The 25,449-nt window shown below is 49.1% G+C and overlaps 1 protein-coding gene and 1 long non-coding RNA gene across 3 annotated transcripts in view; one reads left to right on the top strand and one right to left on the bottom strand.

The window, feature by feature from the left end:
* SMTNL2 (smoothelin like 2) overlaps nucleotides 1–9,788 on the bottom strand; it is a 330,693-nt gene extending 320,905 nt beyond the window's left edge. The window contains exon 1 of one of the 2 annotated variants that reach the window (XM_085649882.1): nucleotides 8,013–9,788. In XM_085649882.1, coding sequence (XP_085506008.1) covers nucleotides 8,013–8,684 — 672 coding nt within the window. In that variant the 5' untranslated portion in view covers nucleotides 8,685–9,788. The remainder of the gene's footprint in view (nucleotides 1–8,012) is intronic. The other variant, XM_085649883.1, reaches the window with a different exon arrangement.
* LOC146859204 (uncharacterized) overlaps nucleotides 9,042–25,449 on the top strand; it is a 46,754-nt gene continuing 30,346 nt past the window's right edge. The window contains exon 1 of the long non-coding RNA XR_014980073.1: nucleotides 9,042–9,177. This is a non-coding gene — a long non-coding RNA (uncharacterized LOC146859204). The remainder of the gene's footprint in view (nucleotides 9,178–25,449) is intronic.

Genomic DNA, 25,449 nt, shown 5'->3' with positions numbered 1-25,449 from the left:
CTGCAGTCCGGGAATAAAAACACACCGCCAGTGCCAAGGCACAAAACAGAGCCCGATAGAGACCAGTTTCGAGGCCCCCTTAAAACAAGCATTGGCATAGCCAATAGGTCTCGCTTTTGGGACCTTATAAGTATTTAGTTATGCAACTGTTGACTGACTGAAGTATTTATTAAGCGCACTTATGCCGAGGCGTCTTGGTTGCATGGCTAAACACTTATAAGGTCCCAAAGACGAGACCTATTGGCTATGCCAATGCTTGTTAAAGGGTTAGTGTCAAGGGTTGAGCCAGCGGAGACGGTGCGGGTTGCAGCACACCAGCTCGGCTCAGCGTTGCCGTGGCTCTAGCAGCCCGGCGGAAATAATTTGATGCCCCTCTTTAATGATCACTGCATGCGAAGAAATCAGTTCCATATCACCTCTAGGCAGTGGAGTAGTAAATTGCCTCGGCACCAGCCATTCACACGGGCACAAAGTGAAACGAAAAGAAGTAGGCTCCGTGTGTCCTGCTTATATAAGCCACTGCAACCGTAATGGTCAAAACAGCTGTGCCTAATAAAGGCAGAAGCTGTGGCATAAACAAAGATTGCGAGTTAAACTGCTAGAAAATGATTGCTCCGCAACGCGAAGATTGCAGCATTACACAACTCGCCGTTGGCGGCGGTACCTGAATGAATTAAATATCCATGCCCCTAGGAGGCAGGAGCTATGGCTGAAATTAACTCCAGTTAAGGTGACTGGTGCTATAAAAGATATCGCAAACTGTAAAAATGTGCAGTTGCGGTGCGAGTGAAAGTCATTACCTTGTGAGTAAATGCACCGCCTTCACAAACCCTCCGAACCACCAGAGGCTTGTGGGGTGAATTTGCGGGTCTTCTAACAGCGATGGGGCTTACTTCAAGTCAAGAGCGATCTGTGCTGTCTCTGACAGCACAACCTGGAGGTGAGAGCAGCCTCTGTGGTCTCGGGGGCGCCCCCCGCACATGGAAGCTGCCCTGGATTGCGGTGAGCCTCGAACCCTCCCGCCTACGGGAGCTCTCGACTTAAGCTACCGCTATATTGCTATGAAGGCGCCTAGTATGGACAGCAGGATATCGGCGGAGGGAGTAGGCCTGGGTGGAGGTAAAAAGATAGATTGGCTGCATGGCGCTGGAAGGATAATCAAGGCCAGCCCCGAAGCAGGCTTTTCTATCGACAGCTCGCTTTAAGCGAGGGCGGAAAACAATATGAAAGTTGCAGCCAAACACACTGATGTCTAGCAGGAGAGGGACTGGAGTAACCTCCGGAGCTGCCGACTTTGGACGTTGGGAACGGGATTCGAGTCTCTGCATCGTTAACAGTTTTACTCTAGATGTCTGTGACAGGGACATGCATATTTTCATGTAAGAGAAGCTTTGACTGTTACCCTTTCTAAGTTTGTTCTGATTTGGGAGAGGATTTTGCATCTGCTGGGCTGAAACTGTTCCGTTTGACTCTTGGCACAGCTGGGTGTATTGTACCTGTTCTGCCACCAAACAAAGCGATCACAACTACTGCATGTGGTGTGCCTCATGTATGTGTGAAGAAAGCATGGGCTGCTGTTCCATACACTGTACCGGTGATGATGCTGCCGAGTGTCAGTTAGTGATCACAGACAATATGTTGTATTCAGTTTATATTCAGTCCAGGTCTCGGTGGTTAGTTTATTGTGACTGTTACCAAGACTAGATTATTGGTAAAGTAGCAGTTTATAAACATATATACCCTTCCACACAGCAGCAGTGGCCGCAGAAGGGATGGGTTGGGGGTACTTAGAGGGACAGAGCGGAGAAAAATATGCACGGGTACTAGAACAAGCCCGGGAGTTGTGGAAGACGCGCGGCTGCGAGTCGCACTGTGTGGTGCGGGAGGAATGTTGAAGCGCGCGCTAGGGATAGACAGCTCCTCGTGCTATAATGAAGTGGGATAAGGGAGGGGGTAGGGGAGAGAGGCACGCAGGCTGGCAAATGGTGAGCACTTTCGCGGCCACTTTGATGTTCTCAGTGGCCGCGCGGCTCACTGAGAACATCAAAGCGGACGCGAAATGATCACGCAGGCTGCCAAATGGTGCGCGCGCCCGGCGCACATGCTCTGTATTTGGAGGCCTGAAAGCACTAGTTTGCACTTCCAAATCCCCCTGTTTACTAAAGCTCTTGCGAGAGCAGCGCTACAGCGCTGGCTCAGGCGAGACCTAAAAACTGCTGGTGCTCAGACCCGGCCCACTTAAAGCTATGCCTGTCCATTCATCCATCCATGCACTTGCTCTCCAGTCCACCCACTCACCCATTCATGCAGTCACTCACTGACAAGTGCACATCCCATCTGTAGCCAGTCGTCATATAGCGCTGTGGACAAGAGGTGGCGTTATGCTAGTGCGGGACAAGGGGTGGGGCTCGGTTTTAAATGACAAACAATGTGAGTGGGCTTTCTAAAAGGGACATTTCCACAACAGCTCAACTGTGCATCCTTTCCCAGAGACCTATGTAATCAAGGCACTAGCTTAAAACATGCCACGTAACCAAAAAGCCCATTATTCACGCAGGTACCAACCTAGCACTTCGGTGGCTTTCTGGGCGCTTTCTGGTATTGCATCCTACCATGCAGGGGACCAGCAACAACTGCTGCGAACCCCGAGTCAGGACAGGACCGAACCTCCGAATTCCATGAGGATGCCACGCGGTCCCACTGGCTTTGCCAGTGCTTGTTAGCAGTACCAGCCTCGAGTCAGGACAGGACCTAACTTCAGAATCCCATGAGGATGCCACACGGACCCACTGGCTTTTGCCAGTGCTTGTTAGCAGTATCAGATGAACGAGTAACACTAAAGATATTGTTGAGACAATAATAATGGGGAAGGTTTCAATTCTGAAGGCATGAGACTGAATTAAACATTGCAGAGGCCTGTGGTCTTCAGTTTTCACAATCACGCCTCTTCTTCCTCACACTCCCCACTCAGTCTCGGTGTGAAACATTTTTTCCCTCCCACATATTTCTTAAGTCCTCCCTCGCCGTATATCAGACCTAAATGTCCGCCTTCACTCACTCCTTCTCCATTACATCTCCATCACCCCACCACCTCCAGATACAACACGAGGCACCCTCCTCTAAGCACTGCATTTTTCATTTTCGCCCTCTAATTATTTCAAAAGTTGTGTACCTCCTTCACTTACTTTATAATGTAATGACATTTTCCATTAGCGCGTCCCGTTGCTGCGGAGCTCTGCAGAGGGTTCAAGCTTTGGATGGGTGTGAATCCTGAACCCCTTTAGGCTCCACCGGCAGGTGCTGCAAGACCCTCGCACTGCCTTCAGTCTCAGCTCCGGCAGGTGGTGTAAGACCCTCGCACTGCCTTCAGTCTCAGCTCCGGCAGGTGCTGTAAGACCCTCGCACTGCCGTCAGTCTTAGCTCCGGCAGGTACTGCAAGACCCTCGCACTGCCTTCAGTCTCAGCTCCGGCAGGTGCTGTAAGACCCTCGCACTGCCTTCAGTCTCAGCTCCGGCAGGTGCTGTAAGACCCTCGCACTGCCTTCAGTCTCAGCTCCGGCAGGTGCTGTAAGACCCTCGCACTGCCTTCAGTCTCAGCTCCGGCAGGTGCTGTAAGACCCTCGCACTGCCTTCAGTCTCAGCTCCGGCAGGTGCTGTAAGACCCTCGCACTGCCTTCAGTCTTAGCTCCGGCAGGTGCTGCAAGACCCTCGCACTGCCTTCAGTCTTAGCTCCGGCAGGTGCTGTAAGACCCTCGCACTGCCTTCAGTCTTAGCTCCGGCAGGTGCTGCAAGACCCTCGCACTGCCGTCAGTCTTAGCTCCGGCAGGTGCTGTAAGACCCTCGCACTGCCGTCAGTCTTAGCTCCGGCAGGTACTGCAAGACCCTCGCACTGCCTTCAGTCTCAGCTCCGGCAGGTGCTGTAAGACCCTCGCACTGCCTTCAGTCTCAGCTCCGGCAGGTGCTGTAAGACCCTCGCACTGCCTTCCGTCTCAGCTCCGGCAGGTGCTGTAAGACCCTCGCACTGCCTTCCGTCTCAGCTCCGGCAGGTGCTGTAAGACCCTTGCACTGCCTTCAGTCTCAGCTCCGGCAGGTGCTGTAAGACCCTCGCACTGCCTTCAGTCTTAGCTCCGGCAGGTGCTGCAAGACCCTCGCACTGCCTTCAGTCTCAGCTCCGGCAGGTGCTGCAAGACCCTCGCACTGCCTTCAGTCTCAGCTCCGGCAGGTGCTGTAAGACCCTCGCACTGCCGTCAGTCTCGGCTCCGGCAAGTGCTGTAAGACCCTCGCACTGCCGTCAGTCTCAGCTTCGGCAGGTGCTGCAAGACCCTCGCACTGCCTTCAGTCTTAGCTCCGGCAGGTGCTGCAAGACCCTCGCACTGCCGTCAGTCTTAGCTCCGGCAGGTGCTGCAAGACCCTCGCACTGCCTTCAGTCTCAGCTCCGGCAGGTGGTGTAAGACCCTCGCACTGCCTTCAGTCTTAGCTCCGGCAGGTGGTGTAAGACCTTCGCACTGCCTTCAGTCTCAGCTCCGGCAGGTGCTGCAAGACCCTCGCACTGCCTTCAGTCTCAGCTCCGGCAGGTGCTGCAAGACCCTCGCACTGCCGTCAGTCTCAGCTCCGGCAGGTGGTGTAAGACCCTCGCACTGCCGTCAGTCTCAGCTCCGGCAGGTGGTGTAAGACCCTCGCACTGCCTTCAGTCTTAGCTCCGGCAGGTGGTGTAAGACCCTCGCACTGCCTTCAGTCTCAGCTCCGGCAGGTGGTGTAAGACCCTCGCACTGCCTTCAGTCTCAGCTCCGGCAGGTGCAGCAAGACCCTCGCACTGCCTTCAGTCTCAGCTCCGGCAGGTGCTGTAAGACCCTCGCACTGCCTTCAGTCTCAGCTCCGGCAGGTGCTGTAAGACCCTCGCACTGCCTTCAGTCTCAGCTCCGGCAGGTGCTGTAAGACCCTCGCACTGCCTTCAGTCTCAGCTCCGGCAGGTGCTGTAAGACCCTCGCACTGCCTTCAGTCTCAGCTCCGGCAGGTGCTGTAAGACCCTCGCACTGCCTTCAGTCTCAGCTCCGGCAGGTGGTGTAAGACCCTCGCACTGCCTTCAGTCTTAGCTCCGGCAGGTGCTGCAAGACCCTCGCACTGCCTTCAGTCTCAGCTCCGGCAGGTGCTGCTAGACCCTCGCACTGCCTTCAGTCTCAGCTCCGGCAGGTGCTGCAAGACCCTCCCACTGCCTTCAGTCTTAGCTCCGGCAGGTGGTGTAAGACCCTCGCACTGCCGTCAGTCTCAGCTCCGGCAGGTGCTGCAAGACCCTCGCACTGCCGTCAGTCTTAGCTCCGGCAGGTGTTGTAAGACCCTCGCACTGCCTTCAGTCTCAGCTCCAGAGCCCTAAGACGTGAATAAGGAAGAATCCCCGCGCGCACCGCTGGTTCAACGCCAGGTGTGATCTCAGCTATACGTGCCTGGATGAAGGGATCTCCTTCCACTTCTGAAAAGTAGGCCACATTTCTGGAAAGCGATATTTGCCAAGGACGGAGAAAGGGCCGTTTCCAATACATGTCCTACGTTTTCTGTGAAATCGGAAGATGAAGCTTCGTTACCTAGCAACCGAATGCACGAGTGACACTCGGGCAATCATGGCTTTTCTGCCAACATCGCGTCGTATTATGTCTCCGGCGGCTTTGTTTTTCCTGGTACATGTCCCAGCAGACAAAGGGCTGTTGTATAAAGCCAGGAGTCACTCCGGGTGTTACACTTGCCATGTGGCCACTTGGCGGCTGAAATAATGCCTGGCAAAGCTGGAAGCTCTGGAGTTTAATCCTCCTACTCTACTTGAACAGGGTGCAGTACCATCCCGTTATTAAAGGGTTGGAAACTTCAGAACAAACGAAATAAACAGGTCTTTCAAGAAGACACTATATAAATTGAGGTCCGCTAGAAAGAAACGCATCAAGCCAAGAGCAGTTTATGCAGTAGGATGTCCGAATTATGTGGCAAGGAACACACATTATGAGGTGGTACATCACTACAGGGCCTTATCACAACTGGCCGGTATAAATGATCCAACGCAAACTCCTATTACACAGGGATCAGAAGGGCGGCCATGTTCATCACACTTCGTGAGACCAGGAGGGACAAACCTGCACCTTTCGTTAAATTTGGGCAGGTAAAACCTGCCGGAAAAGGACCCGTAAAGAAACTGGACATGCTGTTTAGGTGTGGCAAGCACCCACATCTGTATGCTGTTCCCCATTTTCAAACAAGCCTCTGGACAGATGATCTTTATAGCATCCGACAAACTCCTAATGCCTGCTAATTACCCACCCTACCCGGGGGCGCTCCTGATCGCGCCCTGACACGCGGAGTGAAAGCAGCGCTCCGCGCACTGGCCAGTGGTTGCCATTTTAAACATAAGCACCATGTACTCGGGGCAAACGTCGGTCTTGGTGCGACCCTCGGCCCACCTAACACCAGTGAACGCACCCAGGGGGTTTGAGGTAAGTAAGAGCTCGATCGCGTCCAGGGCAGACTCTGCTGTTGTTGCTACGTCACGCCATATTTGTTGGGAACCCGTTTCCAGTCCGCCTAATGCAGTATGGGAGTTGTAGTCACAGGCTACTTCTACTGCAACACTGAGGCCCAGGGTCGAACAATAGCCTGCCAGGTGCGCCCCACATTACAGCGCCGACTGAGACTTTTGCAGCTCGGAGGCACTCACACCACTAACCCCGGCTGACCACGGGAACAGCTCACGGCGAAAGAAGAGCGCAAGGGCCACGTTATGGTAGGGTCCCCAGACATCCGGACTTCGATGGACAGCCCCCGTGTCCCGGTACTCCTAACAGAACGAGATACACATCCCGGTTTTGAGGGACATTCAGGTGGGCATGCACACTAGTAATAAGAGGCCGGGCATGCTGGCATCGCCATCGGACCCTCTTCCATGAGCTGAGATGCAGGAAGGCGTCGCGCGGGCTGCACCGCTGCTGCCTTCTCTCACCTTCGGTCTGTCAGCTTGGCACGAGCTGGCACTTCCTGGCCAAACCATTATGACCCCCTATAGGGAGGAAGGGGGGGGGCACAACATCTGGTGTGCAGCATAAGCATGAACGCCAATTCACCAACATGCACGGGGTAATGGAAGTGACATACCATTTGACCTTTACTCACACGCACACTTACATATACATTCACACACACTCTTACATATTACACTCTCACCAGCAAGCACACACACAACATACATTTAAAAGCCTTTTTTACATACCTCCGCTGCAAGGTAGGGTCGCATGCAAGCTAATTGTACTTTTTTTTATTATACGAATAGTGAATAATGTATAATTCGCTATAAGTGTAATATACAATTGACAACAAACAAAGAAAGTGGAGGCCCAACCAGCATCCATTAGGACGAACTGTCGCCCGTGTTCCTGGAACTGATTTCACCACCTCTGAGACCAGGGGTCACAAAGGCATTGCCAGGGGTCACAGCTGCGACCCCTAAATGACGCCCATGAACAGCGAGTCTCACCTGCACAGCGTTTTTTCGTTGCCCTGGATAATAACCCTAAACCCTTCTTTGCTCAGCACATCTATCTTGTCGTATGTCTTTATCAAAACATGCACATTTAAAGCGGGGCACAAAATATGCTTGTATTTGTTTGTGCGGAACACAACCATATTTTTATGTGTAAGCAAGGCATAAAATATTGTTAGAATTAAAAGTGAAGTTTCCGTATCAATCTGAAACCGTATGTTAGTACGGCCCTGTGTCGATGAGTGCTATCAGGGCGGCTGGGCATGGCACCCTCCCAGGCCACCTGGGGGCTTGGTCGTCCGGGGACATCTGGTCGCCTGGCTGCGCGATATGCTATCACTGCCGTGTTGTAGTCTTACTTCTAGGATATCGCCCGTCCCGTTTTCTGGTATAATCACCCTACGTTATGGGTGTTCATAGGTTAAACAGAGGGCACCCTAAAAGTTACGCGCGCATCCTTAAAATCACCTCTGCGGTTCCAATACGCACGCACTCACCTGCGTCTTCCCGGACACTGACAGCAAAGCGTGACTGGAGAACCGGGTCCGAGACGTGGAAGGGGAGCCTGGGAGACTGCCCCCTGCAGACGCCACTCCAGGCGATCCGGGCAGGCTGCCCGGGGGTGTCCATGGCGTGCTGGGCATGGAGCCCACAGGGGTAGAGGGTGAGCCAGGCAGATTCCTCCAGGGGGCGCTTGGCGATCCCAGCATGGTGCCCCCGGGGGTGCAGGGAGAGCCAGGCAGGGTGCCCCCGGGGGTGCAGGGAGTGCCTCCAAGAGTTAAGGGTAATGATGCTGGTACCTTGTCCCCAGGTGTGCCCGGTGAGCCAGGCAGGTCGCTGCCCCCGGCCTCCTCCGGGAGCCCCGCGCACCGGGCCAGGCGCTCCACCTGCTCCGCCAGGCGCTGCACCTGCGCGCGTAGGCTGCGGTTCTCCTGCTGCAGGTCGGAGACGGTGCGCGGCAGGGGCCCGGCCAGGCGCAGGACGTCCTCCAGCTGCCGCTCCACCCCGTGCTTGAATACCTGAATGTCCACATGGATCTCACGCACGGCCCCGCGCAGGGTCTCCTCGTAGCGGCCCAGCGCCTCGCACACCGTCTGCGCGTCCTGGCTGTTCAGGTCCGCGATTTCACTGCTGGAGGGGAGCGCGGACTCCATCGGACCAGAGTCCATCACCAGCGCAGGTTAGTGTCCAGAGCAGCGCAAGGAGCAGGCGGGGTCTGAAACCAGCCCAGGCAGGGGTGAATAGCCGTTAGAACCAACAAGGTTTATCTCATGCTCCTAGATGCGCACAGGTTATAACTGCGCCCAGAACTCGCGCAAGCTGGCGGTTATCGTCCAAACCACGTGCAGGTGGGGATCGGCGTCCCAAACTCGCGCAGGAGTGGCCACTGTTCCAAACTCCGTGGCAGAAGATGTATAAAGGCAAACTATCGTGAAGAAGAGGAAGTGAGCGTCCAGAAACAGGATGAAGGGTTGGGGAAATACTAGAGTTCAGAACAGTCGGAGTTAATTTGAGAATCCCCAATCCGCGTCAGAAATTGTAGTGTCCAAATCAGGCCACCTGGCGTGCGTGCCCGAGGACGTGGATGCTGAAAGGAACCAGTGCCGCAGGTGCAAAGCTCGCTCAAAAATCAGGATCAGCTGTGGAGAAAAGGGTTCGCAGGCAAGTGTAAACCGCGCAAAAAAACGTAACGAAGAGTAAACTTCAGATTCTTTTCCTCTCTCTGCCTCCTTTCCTCCTCAGTGAGTGAGCAGTAGTAGCGTGTGCACCCTAGACCTCAGCATTCAGTCATTTAATGCACTATGCCCCGCAGCTGATGTACCCCGAGCGCTTAGTCCACTCTGCTCCGGATGCGCCGTTCCTTGGTGCATGCACCCTGAGCCCCGGCAGTGAGTGCACGCCGACCCCCAGCTCCCAGCCCGCAGCGAGCCGCTTCACTGGAGCCTGTGCGCTGCAGCCTCCGCAGCGGTGCGTCGGTGAGCACGGCCTCGGAGCCTGTAGTCCTGGACCCTCGTGCACGGCCCCAGCTCGATGCTCCCTGGCGACCCCTACAGTGCACGCAGCAGGAGCTGAGCACGACAGGTCCTGCCTGGGCTTTAAACCAAGCCCGCCGATCGATCCCTTTAAACACGAGGACGCTTCAGAGGGGTCGGAGCAGCAGGTCCGGCTCCCCCTTCAGCTCGGGATTGAAGAGCCGGGCACTGGGGGCGGGACGTACCACGCGGAGAAAAGGGGGAGGCAGGGACTTTCTGACAGAAAGCCCGCTCCTGACTGTTTCTTCTCGGAGGTTGTGGGTCGCGCAAGAATTTGTGTGTTTTTTTTACTCACACCCCACTACAGTTGAAAATTCTAATTAGGTTACACCCTGTAGAGGTGTAGGGCACACACACTACTTACTACCCTCGTGTTAAAGTTACACCTCACAACACATCATGGTCCGTGTCTGAGGCTGCGGTGTACATTATGTGAAGCGATGGGCATTGGACATGCACGTCAGCTCCCACTGTCCAAAGATACGGCACCCATATATTTCATAACACTGTCGGGCTCGCACACTTTCGGGTTGCGTTTATTGCTGAGGGTTTGGATGACGCACTGTTTGAAGCGGTGCCCCTCCCTCCCCACCCCCTCTCAGCCTGTGGGTCTGTTGCTGTCTGTCTCACGCGCACACACAGACACGCAGAGGCAGTACATTTCTTATCACTGTCAATGATATGTACATGCTAAGAATGCAGCTCGCACGCTGAAGCTATGGGTCTCCCAGAGTCTGTGGGTCACCAGAGTCGGTGACTGTGTCACACAGTATCCGAGTCTGTGTGTCACACAGTATCCGAGTCTGTGTGTCACACAGTATCCGAGTCTGTGGGTCACACAGTATCAGTCTGTGGGTCACACTGTATCGGAGTCTGTGGGTCACACTGTATCGGAGTCTGTGGGTCACACTGTATCGGAGTCTGTGGTTCACACAGTATCAGTCTGTGGGTCACCAGAGTCTGTGGGTCACACTGTATCAGTAGAGGTCACACAGTATCAGAGTCTGTGGGTCACACAGTATCAGTCTATGGGTCACCAGAGACTGTCGGTCACACGGTATCAGTCTGTGGGTCACCAGAGACTGTGGGTCACACAGTACCGGAGTCTGTGGGTCACACAGTACCGGAGTCTGTGGGTCACACTGTATCAGTAGTGGGTCACACAGTATCACAGTCTGTGGGTCACACAGTATCAGTCTGTGGGTCACCAGAGTTTGTGGGTCACACAGTATCGGAATCTGTGGGTCACACAGTATCGGAGTCTGTGGGTAACAGTATCGGAGTCTGTGGGTAACAGTATCTGAGTCTGTGGGTAACACAGTATCGGAGTCTGTGGGTCACACAGTATCGGAGTCTGTGGGTCACACAGTATCGGAGTCTGTGGGTCACACAGTATCGGAGTCTGTGGGTCACACAGTATCGGAGTCTGTGGGTCACACAGTATCGGAGTCTGTGGGTCACACAGTATCGGAGTCTGTGGGTCACACAGTATCGGAGTCTGTGGGTCACACAGTATCGGAGTCTGTGGGTCACACAGTATCGGAGTCTGTGGGTCACACAGTATCGGAGTCTGTGGGTCACACAGTATCGGAGTCTGTGGGTCACACAGTATCGGAGTCTGTGGGTAACACAGTATCGGAGTCTGTGGGTAACACAGTATCGGAGTCTGTGGGTAACACAGTATCGGAGTCTGTGGGTCACAAAGTATCAGTCTGTGGGTCACACTGCCACATAATCTGTGGGTCACACTGTCACAGAGTCTGTGGGTCACACTGTCACAGAGTCTGTGGGTCACACAGTACCGGAGTCTGTGGGTCACACTGTATCAGTAGTGGGTCACACAGTATCACAGTCTGTGGGTCACACTGTATCAGTAGTGGGTCACACAGTATCACAGTCTGTGGGTCACACTGTATCAGTAGAGGTCACACAGTATCAGAGTCTGTGGGTCACACAGTATCAGTCTATGGGTCACCAGAGACTGTCGGTCACACGGTATCAGTCTGTGGGTCACCAGAGACTGTGGGTCACACAGTACCGGAGTCTGTGGGTCACACAGTACCGGAGTCTGTGGGTCACACTGTATCAGTAGTGGGTCACACAGTATCACAGTCTGTGGGTCACACAGTATCAGTCTGTGGGTCACCAGAGTTTGTGGGTCACACAGTATCGGAATCTGTGGGTCACACAGTATCGGAGTCTGTGGGTAACAGTATCTGAGTCTGTGGGTAACACAGTATCGGAGTCTGTGGGTCACACAGTATCGGAGTCTGTGGGTCACACAGTATCGGAGTCTGTGGGTCACACAGTATCGGAGTCTGTGGGTCACACAGTATCGGAGTCTGTGGGTCACACAGTATCGGAGTCTGTGGGTCACACAGTATCGGAGTCTGTGGGTCACACTGTCACAGAGTCTGTGGGTCACACTGTCACAGAGTCTGTGGGTCACACTGTCACAGAGTCTGTGGGTCGCACACTGTCAGAGTCTGTGGGTCGCACACTGTCACAGAGTCTGTGGGTCGCACAGTATCGGGGTCTGTGGGTCGCACAGTATCGGGGTCTGTGGGTCGCACAGTATCGGGGTCTGTGGGTCGCACAGTATCGGGGTCTGTGGGTCACACAGTATCGGGGTCACAGCTCAGAAGAGATTATAAAAAAACGTTACAAGACAGGAAAGAAGAAATCAAACATAATGCCTGGGTTGAACTTATGGATAAAGCTACCCTAAAAGATAGTGCAAAATTCTGGTCTATAATTAATACACCCCTTTTCTCTAACGTTAAAAATAGTGTGCTGGAAACTAATATCGCAGAGGCGGATTGGCTGAGCCATTTGAAATTATATATGGCAGTCACCTCGAATTTGAAACCTTCGCGGGACTAGCCCCTGAATCCACCTCTGCGCCAATTAGGTTCCACATAGGAGAGGTCACAAAAGCGATTGAAGACTCTGCAGGAAGAAAGGCCCCTGGACCAGATGGAGTCCCTACTGATATGTATAAAGCCAACCCTTTGTTTTGGGCCAACATACTGACAAATGTATTTAACCACTCAGCTTGCATTGGTTTCCCTAAATCGTGGTCCCGGTCAGTCATAATACCGATTTTTAAGAAGGGTCAAAGGGCAGACCCCAGATGTTATAGGCCCATATCCCTGCTGGATTCCTCTATAAAAATCTTGGGGAACGGTATCCTAGCCAGGATAACCCGGTGGGCCTCTGACAATAATATCCAGTCAGATGCCCAATACGGTTTCAGAGCTGGGCGGAGTACGGAGGACCAATGTTTGAATCTTCTCCTAATAACAGCCAAATACACCAAGGCGACCAGGGGCTCCATTTATCTGGGTTTTATGGATCTGTCCACAGCTTTTGACCTTGTTAATAGGTCTAAGTTGTGGACAATGCTCCTGGAAATGGGACTTGATGGATCCCTCGTGCACTTCCTCGCCGAGCTTCACAAAGACCTGAATGCTTGTATTAGGATGACGACCGAGGGGAAATGCACGTCCAGTTTTAAGTCTAGCAGAGGGGTACGACAGGGATGCATATTAGCCCCCATGTTGTTTACATTATATATAAATGCCCTGGAACAAAATTTGCTGGCAGCAACGCCGGACATTCCGCGCATGGGAGGTACCCCGATTCCGGTCCTCCTGTATGCGGATGACGCCATTCTCCTGGCCAGGACCCCTCTGGCCCTGCAAAGATTGTTGGACTCGTTTGGAGACTTCATGAAAAGTTTGGACCTGGTAGTCAACAACGGCAAATCCCACGTGATGTCGCTGGGCCCACCAAAGAATAATGTTAAGCCCTTTTTCTGTGGGGGAGAAGAAATTTCGAGAGTGAAGGCATTCACCTATTTGGGAGTAGTCTTCGACGACAAAAGCTCGTGGTCCCCTCAGCTCTCACTAAAGGTTAATTCCGCGAGAAATTCTTCTGCGGCAGTCCTTGGTTTTGCAAAAAGATTGGGTGGAAAGCCGGTCGAGGCAATATTAACCATTTACAAAGCGAAAACCATCTCTATTGTAAGGTATGGGGCGTCAATTTGGGGCTACATTAAACATGATGTGATCCAGACGGAGGAAAATACATTTTTGCGCTCTCTTCTTGGCCTTCCACACTCAACCGCTTCCTATTCAGTCCATTTGGAACTTGGGATTGGATACATAGCAGATGTAACTAAATTAGCACCTTTACTGCTTTGGATCAAAACATGGTTAAACCCGAATCTCTCCCTTAACCACAAAATTTTGAAGGACTGTATGAGATTCGACAACAGGAATAAAATTCAGTGGTTGGCTAATATAGAGACGTTAGCTGCATACATGGGGAGACCAGACATTTTTTCCAACCCAGAATCCCTATGTAAGGCTGACTTAGAGTGGGCAAAATCTAACTTTATTAAATTAAGGGAGGCCGAGCGGGAGCGAGTTGAGCTACGTAAATCTTCGGTTAGGGGGCACGCTTTGTTAACTTCGTCTCCAGGGATGTCTCTATACCCGTCAACAGTCTCCAAACCCTTCCACAGATGGTTATTGACCAAACTGCGGTTCAACCAAATACATATGGTCCTCTGGGATGTGGAGGGCTGGAGTAGACCTGAAGATGTTGCACCTTGCAAGTGTGATGACTTTTCCCTTCAAGACACCATGCATTTTGTATTCTTTTGCTCATTCTTTAAACATGCTAGGAAAAAGTTTATCATTCCACTGATGAAAAGTATGAATTTTGTTCAGTGTAAGCCAGCCTTAATGTTTTTAGCTCTATTAGAGGGTCCATTAACCATGTTCTGTGTTGCCAGCTTTTTAGCAGCGTCTGTTAGAGAGAGGAGGGTCAGACTAAAAACTGTTTAAGACACTGACCCCCCCTAGTAACTGACAAATGAACTTGCATTAACTGCTTAAATTGGCTTTGGTCGACTATACATTTTTTTTTTATTTTTTTTATTTTTATTGTTATTGGAATAGTTTTCATCTGTATATTTACTACTACTAAGATTTTTAACATTTTTGTATTTGTATAGTATACTTTTATGATTTTAATCAATCGAATAAAGTGGTTTTTGACTTGACTTGACTGTATCAGTAGAGGTCACACAGTATCAGAGTCTGTGGGTCACACAGTATCAGTCTATGGGTCACCAGAGACTGTCGGTCACACAGTATCAGTCTGTGGGTCACCAGAGACTGTGGGTCGCACAGTACCGGAGTCTGTGGGTCGCACAGTACCGGAGTCTGTGGGTCGCACAGTACCGGAGTCTGTGGGTCGCACAGTACCGGAGTCTGTGGGTCGCACAGTACCGGAGTCTGTGGGTCGCACAGTACCGGAGTCTGTGGGTCGCACAGTACCGGAGTCTGTGGGTCGCACAGTACCGGAGTCTGTGGGTCACACAGTACCGGAGTCTGTGGGTCACACAGTACCGGAGTCTGTGGGTCACACTGTATCAGTAGCGGGTCACACAGTATCACAGTCTGTGGGTCACACAGTATCGGAATCTGTGGGTCACACAGTATCGGAGTCTGTGGGTAACACAGTATCGGAGTCTGTGGGTCACACTGCCACAGAATCTGTGGGTCACACTGCCACAGAATCTGTGGGTCACACTGTCACAGAGTCTGTGGGTCGCACAGTATCGGAGTCTGTGGGTCGCACAGTATCGGAGTCTGTGGGTCGCACAGTATCGGAGTCTGTGGGTCGCACAGTATCGGGGTCTGTGGGTCGCACAGTATCGGGGTCTGTGGGTCGCACAGTATCGGGGTCTGTGGGTCGCACAGTATCGGGGTCTGTGGGTCGCACAGTATCGGGGTCTGTGGGTCGCACAGTATCGGGGTCTGTGGGTCGCACAGTATCGGGGTCTGTGGGTCGCACAGTATCGGGGTCTGTGGGTCGCACAGTATCAGAAACCGTAGATCGCACACTACCAGACTGGAATGCACACAATCTGAATCTATGGGTGACACTATTTGACGCAGTGTATCACACACTAGCTGAGACTGCTGATCGCACCCTATCTGAATCTGTTGTCACACTGTCTGAGGCTATGGGTTACGCACATTCCGAGACTTTAGGTCGCACACTATCTGAGACTGTGGCTCACACTATCTGAGACATTGGGTCGCACAGTACCGGAGTCTGTGGGTCACACAGTACCGGAGTCTGTGGGTCACACAGTACCGGAGTCTGTGGGTCACACTGTATCAGTAGTGGGTCACACAGTATCACAGTCTGTGGGTCACACAGTATCGGAATCTGTGGGTCGCACAGTATCGGAATCTGTGGGTCGCACAGTATCGGAGTCTGTGGGTCGCACAGTATCGGAGTCTGTGGGTCGCACAGTATCGGAGTCTGTGGGTCGCACAGTATCGGAGTCTGTGGGTCGCACAGTATCGGAGTCTGTGGGTCGCACAGTATCGGAGTCTGTGGGTCGCACAGTATCGGAGTCTGTGGGTCGCACAGTATCGGAGTCTGTGGGTCGCACAGTATCGGGGTCTGTGGGTCGCACAGTATCGGGGTCTGTGGGTCACACAGTATCGGGGTCTGTGGGTCGCACAGTATCAGATCGCACACTACCAGACTGGAATGCACACTATCTGAATCTATGGGTGACACTATTTGACGCAGTGTATCACACACTAGCTGAGACTGCTGATCGCACACTATCTGAATCTGTTGTCACACTGTCTGAGGCTATGGGTTACGCACATTCCGAGACTTTAGGTCGCACACTATCTGAGACTGTGGCTCACACTATCTGAGACATTGGGTAACACACAGGGCACTTGTCCTTTTAAAAAAAGAACTGTGGGGACTAACCAAGCTAGGTAGTACGCAAGTGAACGCATGACGCGTGCCATCACAGCGCATGATGTCACAATGCGTGACATCACAGGAATTGACGTAACAAGAAGTGACAGCAGATATTACGACCTTACAAATATAATTATCAGGTATATCATGAGTATATTTAAGCTCATTATAAGCTCTAATAAATGAGATTTGGCGTCTGGGTTGTGCCAAAAAAGTGGCTCAATTCTGACACAAAATCTGGGCCTCAACTAATACATTTATTTTAGTTAAACCCTGCCACAAAGATATTGGCAACAAGGAGAAGCATGTCAGTAGATCTATTATGATTAATTGGTTGCAAAGTCTGCATTTTAAAATATTTGATTGGATTACGGCATCTGCTGTAGAGGTGCTCTGTAAATCTCAGGGAATAATAATGGTGATAACTCTGGAGGTTAACGTATTTGTGGGAGAGATCTGTGTTTTGTGAAGTCTCCGATTTGAAGCAAAGTAGAAGAGAAGGTACCTCACCTCTTATACTTTTGTGGTGACCCATATTGGGGTATTTGTGGACCATTCAAACCTTCTCCAGTCCCTCTTTACTATTACAGGGTTGGTGATGCACGACATGACCCACACCGTGGACCCATATGCCGTAACACACCGATCAGTATAAATCTGACTCGTTGCCTATATGATCAATATAACCTCATCCATACAATATCAGACTTTTAGAACACCTAGCTTAAGAGTCCCACAGTGGGCCTAACCTCCTCCAATCCTAAATTGGGCAGTTTTTGGCATTCCCCTCTTCAATCACGCTAAATTAAGTCCCTCTATCACATTCAGCTTTAAACACTTTTCATATTTAACTCCTTTTTATACCCCGTCTTTCAATTTCACCTATATTCAACTACGTTTAATACCTCACTATATACTTGTATACCCTCCGGATTGGAGTAACTCTTCAGTTGCCCCTGTCCTTAGCAACGCGTCATGATCTTTCCCAACCGTGACGTCAGGGGATGAGTCAGTACTTAAACGTTGGCGGTCCCCGGAACTCTTCTTGTTCCCGGGACCGCAGTTACTAATTCGGATTACCTTAGAGACTTACTCACCCCGAACCGAACCGAAGGTAAGGTGGGACACGATCTGTGTCTTAATTCCACCGTTTTGCGCATTAGCCTTTGCACGAACCTACTCCCTTCGTCCTCAGTGCACCCCATCATGCTTTTAATTTACCTTAGCGCACCGCTAGCCAAGATAGATGTAAATCACTCGACATCCAACCATTATCAGGATCCTTAGACTGTACAGCACGTTGTCTCTAGCACCTCAGCTCTGAGACATTGCTGTTTTTGTCTCATTCATTTTTCACAGCCCCTTAGTCTCAAGTTATTTAACAGGTCATTCCTCATTACGTCTCTACGACTTATATACTAGGCCTGGGCTAAATTTCCGTTCCGCTTGCGGAAATTGCTATAACTTCACATTTTCGCATTCCGCGGAGAGCGCAAAAATGTCTATATTTCCGCATTCCAATGCTTAGCGATAATTTGTTCCTTGCTCGCGCTGTAAAATAATACATTCTCGTGCGCGCGCGATTGCCTTACCTGATTCCCCGCGTTCGCCGACAAGTTTTCCCGATCCGGTCGCGTTCTCCACGAGATGTTGGATTGTTGGTAGCCATTTGCTCTGTCTCGTGACAGTTCGCGCCCGCAGTAATGTCATTGGTCGCGCGATCACGTCTTTCTTCTCGCGACCATGCACCGCGAGAAGAGTGAAAACAAGATGGCCGCGCCCGCGAGCAACCGCATGGGTAAGTTGGCGAGCCGCGACCACGCAGAAAATACCGCGAACGGGCGGGAAAAAAACTTCCGCATCTTCGCAATATTTCCACGTGTTTGCGGAGATTTTTAACATTTACGCGATAATTTGCAAAAGTCACTTTCGCAAATTCCACCCACCCCTATTATATACCATAGTGACTCTGAGTGTGCTGACCTTGACTCTCCCACAGCTTCCGAGTTTTACAGATTGTTAACATGCCGGTTTTTAATTACGCTGCATGATGTACCTTATTAGTGACTCCAATTGTGTTGGTTTTGTCACTTCTTGTTTCCATAGCCCCGTAGACAATAAGAAGACGGCGTACTAGCCCCTAACACGCCTTATGATCACTTTTAAGTAAATCAATGTGTTTACTTTAGCTTCCAACACGCCTTATGATTAATAATAAGTAAATAAGCGTGCTCTTTTACTTTAGGAATACGAACATCACTAACGAACCCCTGGTGAGCGATGTTTTACCTTATATATAAATTCCACCGACCTTTTAACCTGCTAATTGAGCCGGCTAGGACGGCTTCTGACATGTATGCTGCTGGTTTTCACTAATTGGTAACCTTATAACATGTTCTCTTTGCTCTGCTACAATAGATATCCTGTTATTCCTATTTTCTCACACAACTGCACCTTGATGACGTCCAACCCGACTTCTAAGCTAAACAATGAAATATTATTTTTGCCGATTTAACTGTATCACCCATAGGACTTTGGAAATGTACATGTATAATCTAACTTGTTAACATAAGAACAACTGTATTAACCATGGCATAAATGACAAGAATGCTTTTTGTATAAACTAAAAGGCATGGATTGTAAGGCTATACAGAATGACGAGCTATGACTTGGTTCAAATGCTGGCCTCCGATTCACGTGTCCATCTGTGGAACAATGTACTCTATAAAATGTATGTTTTGCGTTTAATCACAAAAACATGTAGATCTTCATGTTGAACTATCTGATGCTCATAGATAGTTTTACTTTAATTCTAAGTCCGAACATAAATGCCATAATATGATACACCATACATCATTTAGTGATTTTATTCTCCTCTATTTCCCTTCTCTCTTTTTTTACCCCGGGTGCTGTAAACACGTTTCACCTAACTCTCACCTCTCCTGTTTCGCTGACCCCTAATAAACAATTTCTCTACCCCTTATCACGTATTCACCCATTCCCCACCCTCCACCAAATGGTGCTCCCTAAAACTCTTCTGTTCTTTCCACACAATCTCAGCCTTGAAAAAGCCCTCGGCCACTCTTGGGCGAAACACGTGTCGGCTGTTTCTTCACTACTCTTGTCCCTGCTCCATGCATGGAAATATAAATAAATACTACACACTTGAAAAGCACCAAAGAACGATTGGAATTTGTTCAGTATAAATACTCACTATTCAAGAAGGCACAATCTTCCGTTTTTTTCTCAACACAATACAGTGGTCTACCACTATGAAGCACCAACCCAATGAGGAAAATGCAACACAAGAGGAATGGAATGGAGAACTACCAGGAGTTATATCCTCAAATGATTTTCTTAAAACAATCAAAAGCTACATCAAGAAGGAAAGACAAGAGGGGGCACCGGGATCCAATGGAATACCACCTGTGCTTTATAAACAAGATGCAGAATATTGGGCAAAAGCACTCGCCCTCTGTTTATGGAAATAAGAATGACAGGCCTACTCCCTCCATCCTGGTGGACTTCGATAATTTCGCCAATCTTTAAATCAGGAGACAAGACTCAGCCTAGGAGCTATCGTTTAGGTGCCCTGTTGGACAATGAGGTAAAATTATTTGCGGGCACTTTGCTGGACGAACTGCAACTTTGGGCAGAAGACAACTCGATCATCCTCCGAAATCAAACTGGCTTCTCCAAATCTGTTGAGACTGTAACAAACATAACAACTATGGCTCAGTTAATCGATAAGGCCGAGATTACAAAAATGCGGTTATACTTGTACTTTATCGACTACCGGGCAGCTTTTGATCATGTAACAGACTCTGGTCAAAACTGGCCGGCTGGGGTATACCCCAGGCCTTGCTAAATCTGTTAATTAATCTGCTCACTCAGACCTGGGTTCAAGTAAAGTTGGGGGATGGGTCAACTTTATCAAGGAATATACCAACAACGAAAGGCCTCAAGCAAGGCTTTGTACTGGCCCGACATTATGTAACCTGTTTCTTGCAGACCTGATCCCGCTACTAAATGCCAGTAACTTACATTCTCCAAAGATCGGGAACCTACCAATACCATGCTTACTTTACGCTGACGACTTAGTTTTGATTAGCCAAACGAAGGTGGGTCCACAGCGTCTTCTTGATATTACTTTTGAGTACTCAGAGGCAAGTAATTTAAATATTAATTTGGAGAAAACCATGACAATTGAAAAGAACTTTAAGAAAACAGCTGTCTGGTTTTGGGGCAAGACACGCACAGACTCAGCAACAGAGTATAAATACCTGGGGGTGATTATTGACAAAGGTCATTTTGTACCCCAAAGGGACACAATCATAAAGAAGGAAACAGCCCTAGCTGCCTCAATGAGTGGAAGGGATTCGAAGCTCCTGGATGTTGTGGTCGCAAAAGTGTATAGAATCATTTTTGGTCTACCAACAAGAGTCTCCCCAGCACAGATCAGGCTCGAGTTTGGTGTTAAAAAAACAGACTTTTGCAAAAAAAGGTGCGATAGTCATCTTTTGGGATAAAGTAAGGTAATCCAAACCAGGCACCGTAAATTGGCATTTGTGGTCAGAATTACAACAGAAAGAATCATCACCAGCGGCAAAATACTTAGCAACTAGTCTGACCACTCTAGGTCTCACCGAACTTTGGGAAACTTCTACAAGTCATTGCCTTCTCAAAAAAGTAACAAAGAGAATAGTAAAGAACCAATCCTGATTTGAAGACAAGGCAGCCCTATCTAGAAGTGCGAGGTGGGTCGCACACCGCTCGTCATACTAGCAAATAGCCCCATAGGATTCTGGAGGATGTAGTGACAGCGGCAGGTACACCTATTCCACGAGTAAAAAGTTAAAATGCCATCCCTGGACACGTGTTTCGAGGTAATTGCCTCTCGTCAGCAGGGAGCAGGTAAGTATGCGGGGTGCCAAGTAGACTGCCGAAAATTATTATCCGGTATAGTACCTCTCACGGGGTGCGGGATCCGGGCTCGTCAACCCATGGCTCAGGGAGCTTAAATACAAAATGCGAGGTGGGTCGCACACCGCTCGTCATACTAGCAAATAGCCCCATAGGATTCTGGAGGATGTAGTGACAGCGGCGGGTACACCTATGCCACGAGTAAAAAGTTAAAATGCCATCCCTGGACACGTGTTTCGAGGTAATTGCCTCTCGTAAGCAGGGAGCAGGTAAGTATGCGGGGTGCCAAGTAGACTGCCAAAAATTATCAGGTATAGTACCTCTCACGGCGCGCGGGTGCGGGATCCGGGCTCGTCAACCCATGGCTCAGGGAGCTTAAATACAAAATGCGAGGTGGGTCGCACACCGCTCGTCATACTAGCAAATAGCCCCATAGGATTCTGGAGGATGTAGTGACAGCGGCGGGTACACCTATGCCACGAGTAAAAAGTTAAAACGCCATGCCCTATCTAGAAGGTCGCACGGCTGGATGATCTTGAGCTCCCATTCCTCCCTTGCTGCACAAAAATATCTAGCCTTGGAGTTTGCCAAGTCCACTAAAATTCAATTCTTAAAATACAGATTAGGCCTGCTGCCATGCACAAAGCACTCTCCGCACTGGCTGAAAAACCAATCCGACTCTATCTGTCGCCTATGTGGTTTAGCGCAAGAAGATATGCTGCACCTTTTCTGTGTGTGTAAAGAACTAACAAAGGAAAGGAAACCGCTTTTAAAACCACTTTTTAATCATAGAGGCATTCGCACACGGAGGCAGGCTGTGCTGGCGTGCTTTGCACCTGAGGACACGCAGCTGAACTGCCGCTTTGTAAATTTTTTGAAACAAGTGGAGAAGAAAATGCCACAACATGGAGATACTGATCTCCGGCCAGAACAACAATATAGCTGAAAAGCAAAAGTCGGACGCTGCTAAATAACTGCTTATTTTACCACTGTACTGTAAAGATCCATTAGGTTGCACCGATATTAACTGATTTTAATTGATTTTTAGCAAACTGGTTTTATTACTTTAAAATTGATGATATGTAATGAGATATTTTGTAGCAATGGTTTTAAGTAACTGTGCTAAATAAAATAAGCTACTTAAACTACTCATCTAACATGCAGGTGACAGAAATGTATTTCATGTATCTAGGTAAGTGGGTTACTGCTTTTAACAGAGATCCTTTTGTTACCTGCAGTTCATAAATTGTAATCCTTCTACTGTAGCACAGTGAAATATCGACATGTGACTTCTAAACCTTGCAACCCTGTCTCATGTCACACGTCTTGTACAATGATTTACACACTTACATGATTTATTGTCAATGTATAATGTGTATGTTTTGTAAACAGCTCAGACACCCTGCATTGGGATGCATAGCGCTATAAAAGAAATAAAACAGTGCTACTGAAATTGTTATTTGTGTAAATACTGGGACAGACTAACACATCTGACATTCTCACAGTGCATGCACTTCTATACAGGGACTGAACAAAGTCAAAAGCATGCCTCTCTTAAATACCTGTGAAGAGATAACACGCTGTGTGCCTTTGTGTCCCCTCCATTGCGTTTACTTTTAAAGTATGAGGTTGCAGCCCGTCTCCAGTTAGTATATTCAAACAAAAGGGGGCCTGTTGGCCCCTTAATTTCGGCATTTATCTTCGGCCAAGCTGGAGGCGAAAAAAATGCCCCCTCAGCACCTTCACGTTGCTTCTGGAAATGGAAAGCAGACCACGTACAGGCGCTGCTGAACGTGTCCCGGTGTCTGAAAATTACACCAGGACAAGTTTAACATATTTCTGTGGGACTCAACTTCTTTTCAGGGTGGACGGTGTCCACCCCCTGAAAATAGAGGGTGGACACTTATACTTGCGTGTACCCCCCGACTTGTGCCCTGGTTACACACATTTCAAGACTGTTGGTCATACACAATCGGAGACTTTAAGTCACACACTACCAGACAGAAACTTTGTGTCCTACACTATCAGACAGAGACTGTGTCACATACTATAAGAGAATGTGGCTCCCACTATCTGAAACTTTGGGTTACACATATTTAAAGACTTGCTCATACACAATCAGAGACTTTAAGTCACATACTATCAGACAGAGCCTGTGTGTCACACACTATCTGAGACTGTGGGTTACACACAATGATGAGAGTGTAGGTCACACAGCATAAGAGACTGTCGGTCGTTCACAATCAGACTGTAGCATATACTATTAGACTGTGTGTTACTCCCTATTTGAATGTGGGGGGTCACACCCCAGAGAATGTAGGTCATACACTGTCAAAATCTGTGAGTCACACACTATCTGAGATTGTGGGTCACACACATTCTGATTGACAATGTGGGGCACACTCTATTTGGATCTGTAGGTCAAACTCTATCTGAGACTATGGGTCACACACTATCCGAGACTTTTTTTTCCGAGCCCTAATAGACTTTTCAAGGAGAACTTTAAAGTGGTGTTACAATTCTTCACCAACCAGTCCATCTGGGGTGGTAAGCAGAAGCACACATTTGTTTAAACCCCAGCTTGAAACAGATATGAGCCAACAGGTTAGGCATAAAGGCATTGCCTTGATCCACCAGAATCTCTAGTGGAAACTCCACATGAGAAAAAAAAAATCTAACATTGCATTTGAAATTTGAATGGTAGTGGGCTGTCTAAATTGTACTGCCTCATGATATCTTGTGGCATAGATGACCAATCAATAACCTCGCTTAGAGTATAGGAGGGGATCTTTAATGTCCATGCCCACTCTTTTAAAGGGCTCAACTATTATGGGCATGGGGGTAACGGGGCTGGATCACACTATCAGACTACGTGGGTCACACACTGTCTGAGGGTTGCCTTTGTCTGAATCTGTGGGTTACACATTATATGAAATTGTGGGTCACACTCTATCTGAATCACTTGGTGATACACTATCACTAGTCGAAGTGGGCGGGAACGGCAGGGCACGGTGTACCCCTACTTCTTTAGTTTAATAGATTCCATTCCCCTACATTAAAAAAAATGTAAACACATGTTCCAGGACGTTAGAAATAGCCAAGGCCTATAGTTAAGGCTCGGCGTTCGTGGCCGATAGGGGACAAGAGGGGCGGGCAGAGAAGAAAAAGGACTCGGTCTTTCCCGTCTACCCCACAGAGCATGGATCAACATGTGCAGGACACCTCCACATATATGAAACTTGGCTTAAATCGACTGAAACATTTCTAAAGACCTTGACAAACATCTTAGATAAGGCAGTCAACGTAGGAACTATAACGTAATCTGACAAAAGATAAGTCATTCAAGATTTTCCATGTGTTCCATTTATATACATGCTGCCGAAGAGTCACAAAAATCACCATTTTGTCCAATTGTGTCTACTCGCAATTCCATCCATGAGCCCATTGGGCAATGTCTGGATCAACATTTGCAACCAATTTGTTCAAAGGATGTCAACGTATCTAAAGGACACCACCGACCTTTTTGAAAAAAAATCTGCTTTTTACAGTTTGATGAAAACATCACCCAATTCTATGTACGTTCATTGTACACTTCCATTCTGCATGATAAAGGCATACAAGCAGTGGAATCATTTTTGTTGAATTATAAAATGAATGATGATTTGAAAGTGTTTTTACTAGAAATGTTGCATTTCACTCTTTATCATAGTTATTTCCTACTATTTACAACTAACTGGAACATCAATGGGAAATTGCTCCGCTCCTTGCTACGCAAATATGTTTATGCCTAGATTCGAAATCGATCCCATTTTTCAAAACAATGAATGGGCCCAAAACTTGATCACCTATTGGAGATATATCTGCTATTCAAGATCTTAATACCATCGATGAACGCATCCGCTTTACCAACACCATAAGCAGTGAACACCTAACATTCCTAGATGTATCCATAACTATACAAGGAAACAAATTGGTTACGGATGTTATTACTAAACCCACTGATCACAACAAACCTGCTGCATTACCAGAGTTGTCATCAAAAAAGTCTCCAACATCATCTACCATATTCACAACTTTTAAGAGTCAAAAGAATTTCATCCAGTGAAGAAAATTACAAATTCAACTGCCACAACGTCGCGCAGAAATTTAAACTAAGAGGGTATCCAAGAAA

This window comes from Triturus cristatus, chromosome 3_2 (assembly GCF_964204655.1).
Source record: "Triturus cristatus chromosome 3_2, aTriCri1.1, whole genome shotgun sequence".
In the NCBI taxonomy this organism is placed as follows: Eukaryota; Metazoa; Chordata; class Amphibia; order Caudata; family Salamandridae; genus Triturus; species Triturus cristatus.
This window is presented reverse-complemented; position numbering and strand designations above follow the sequence as displayed.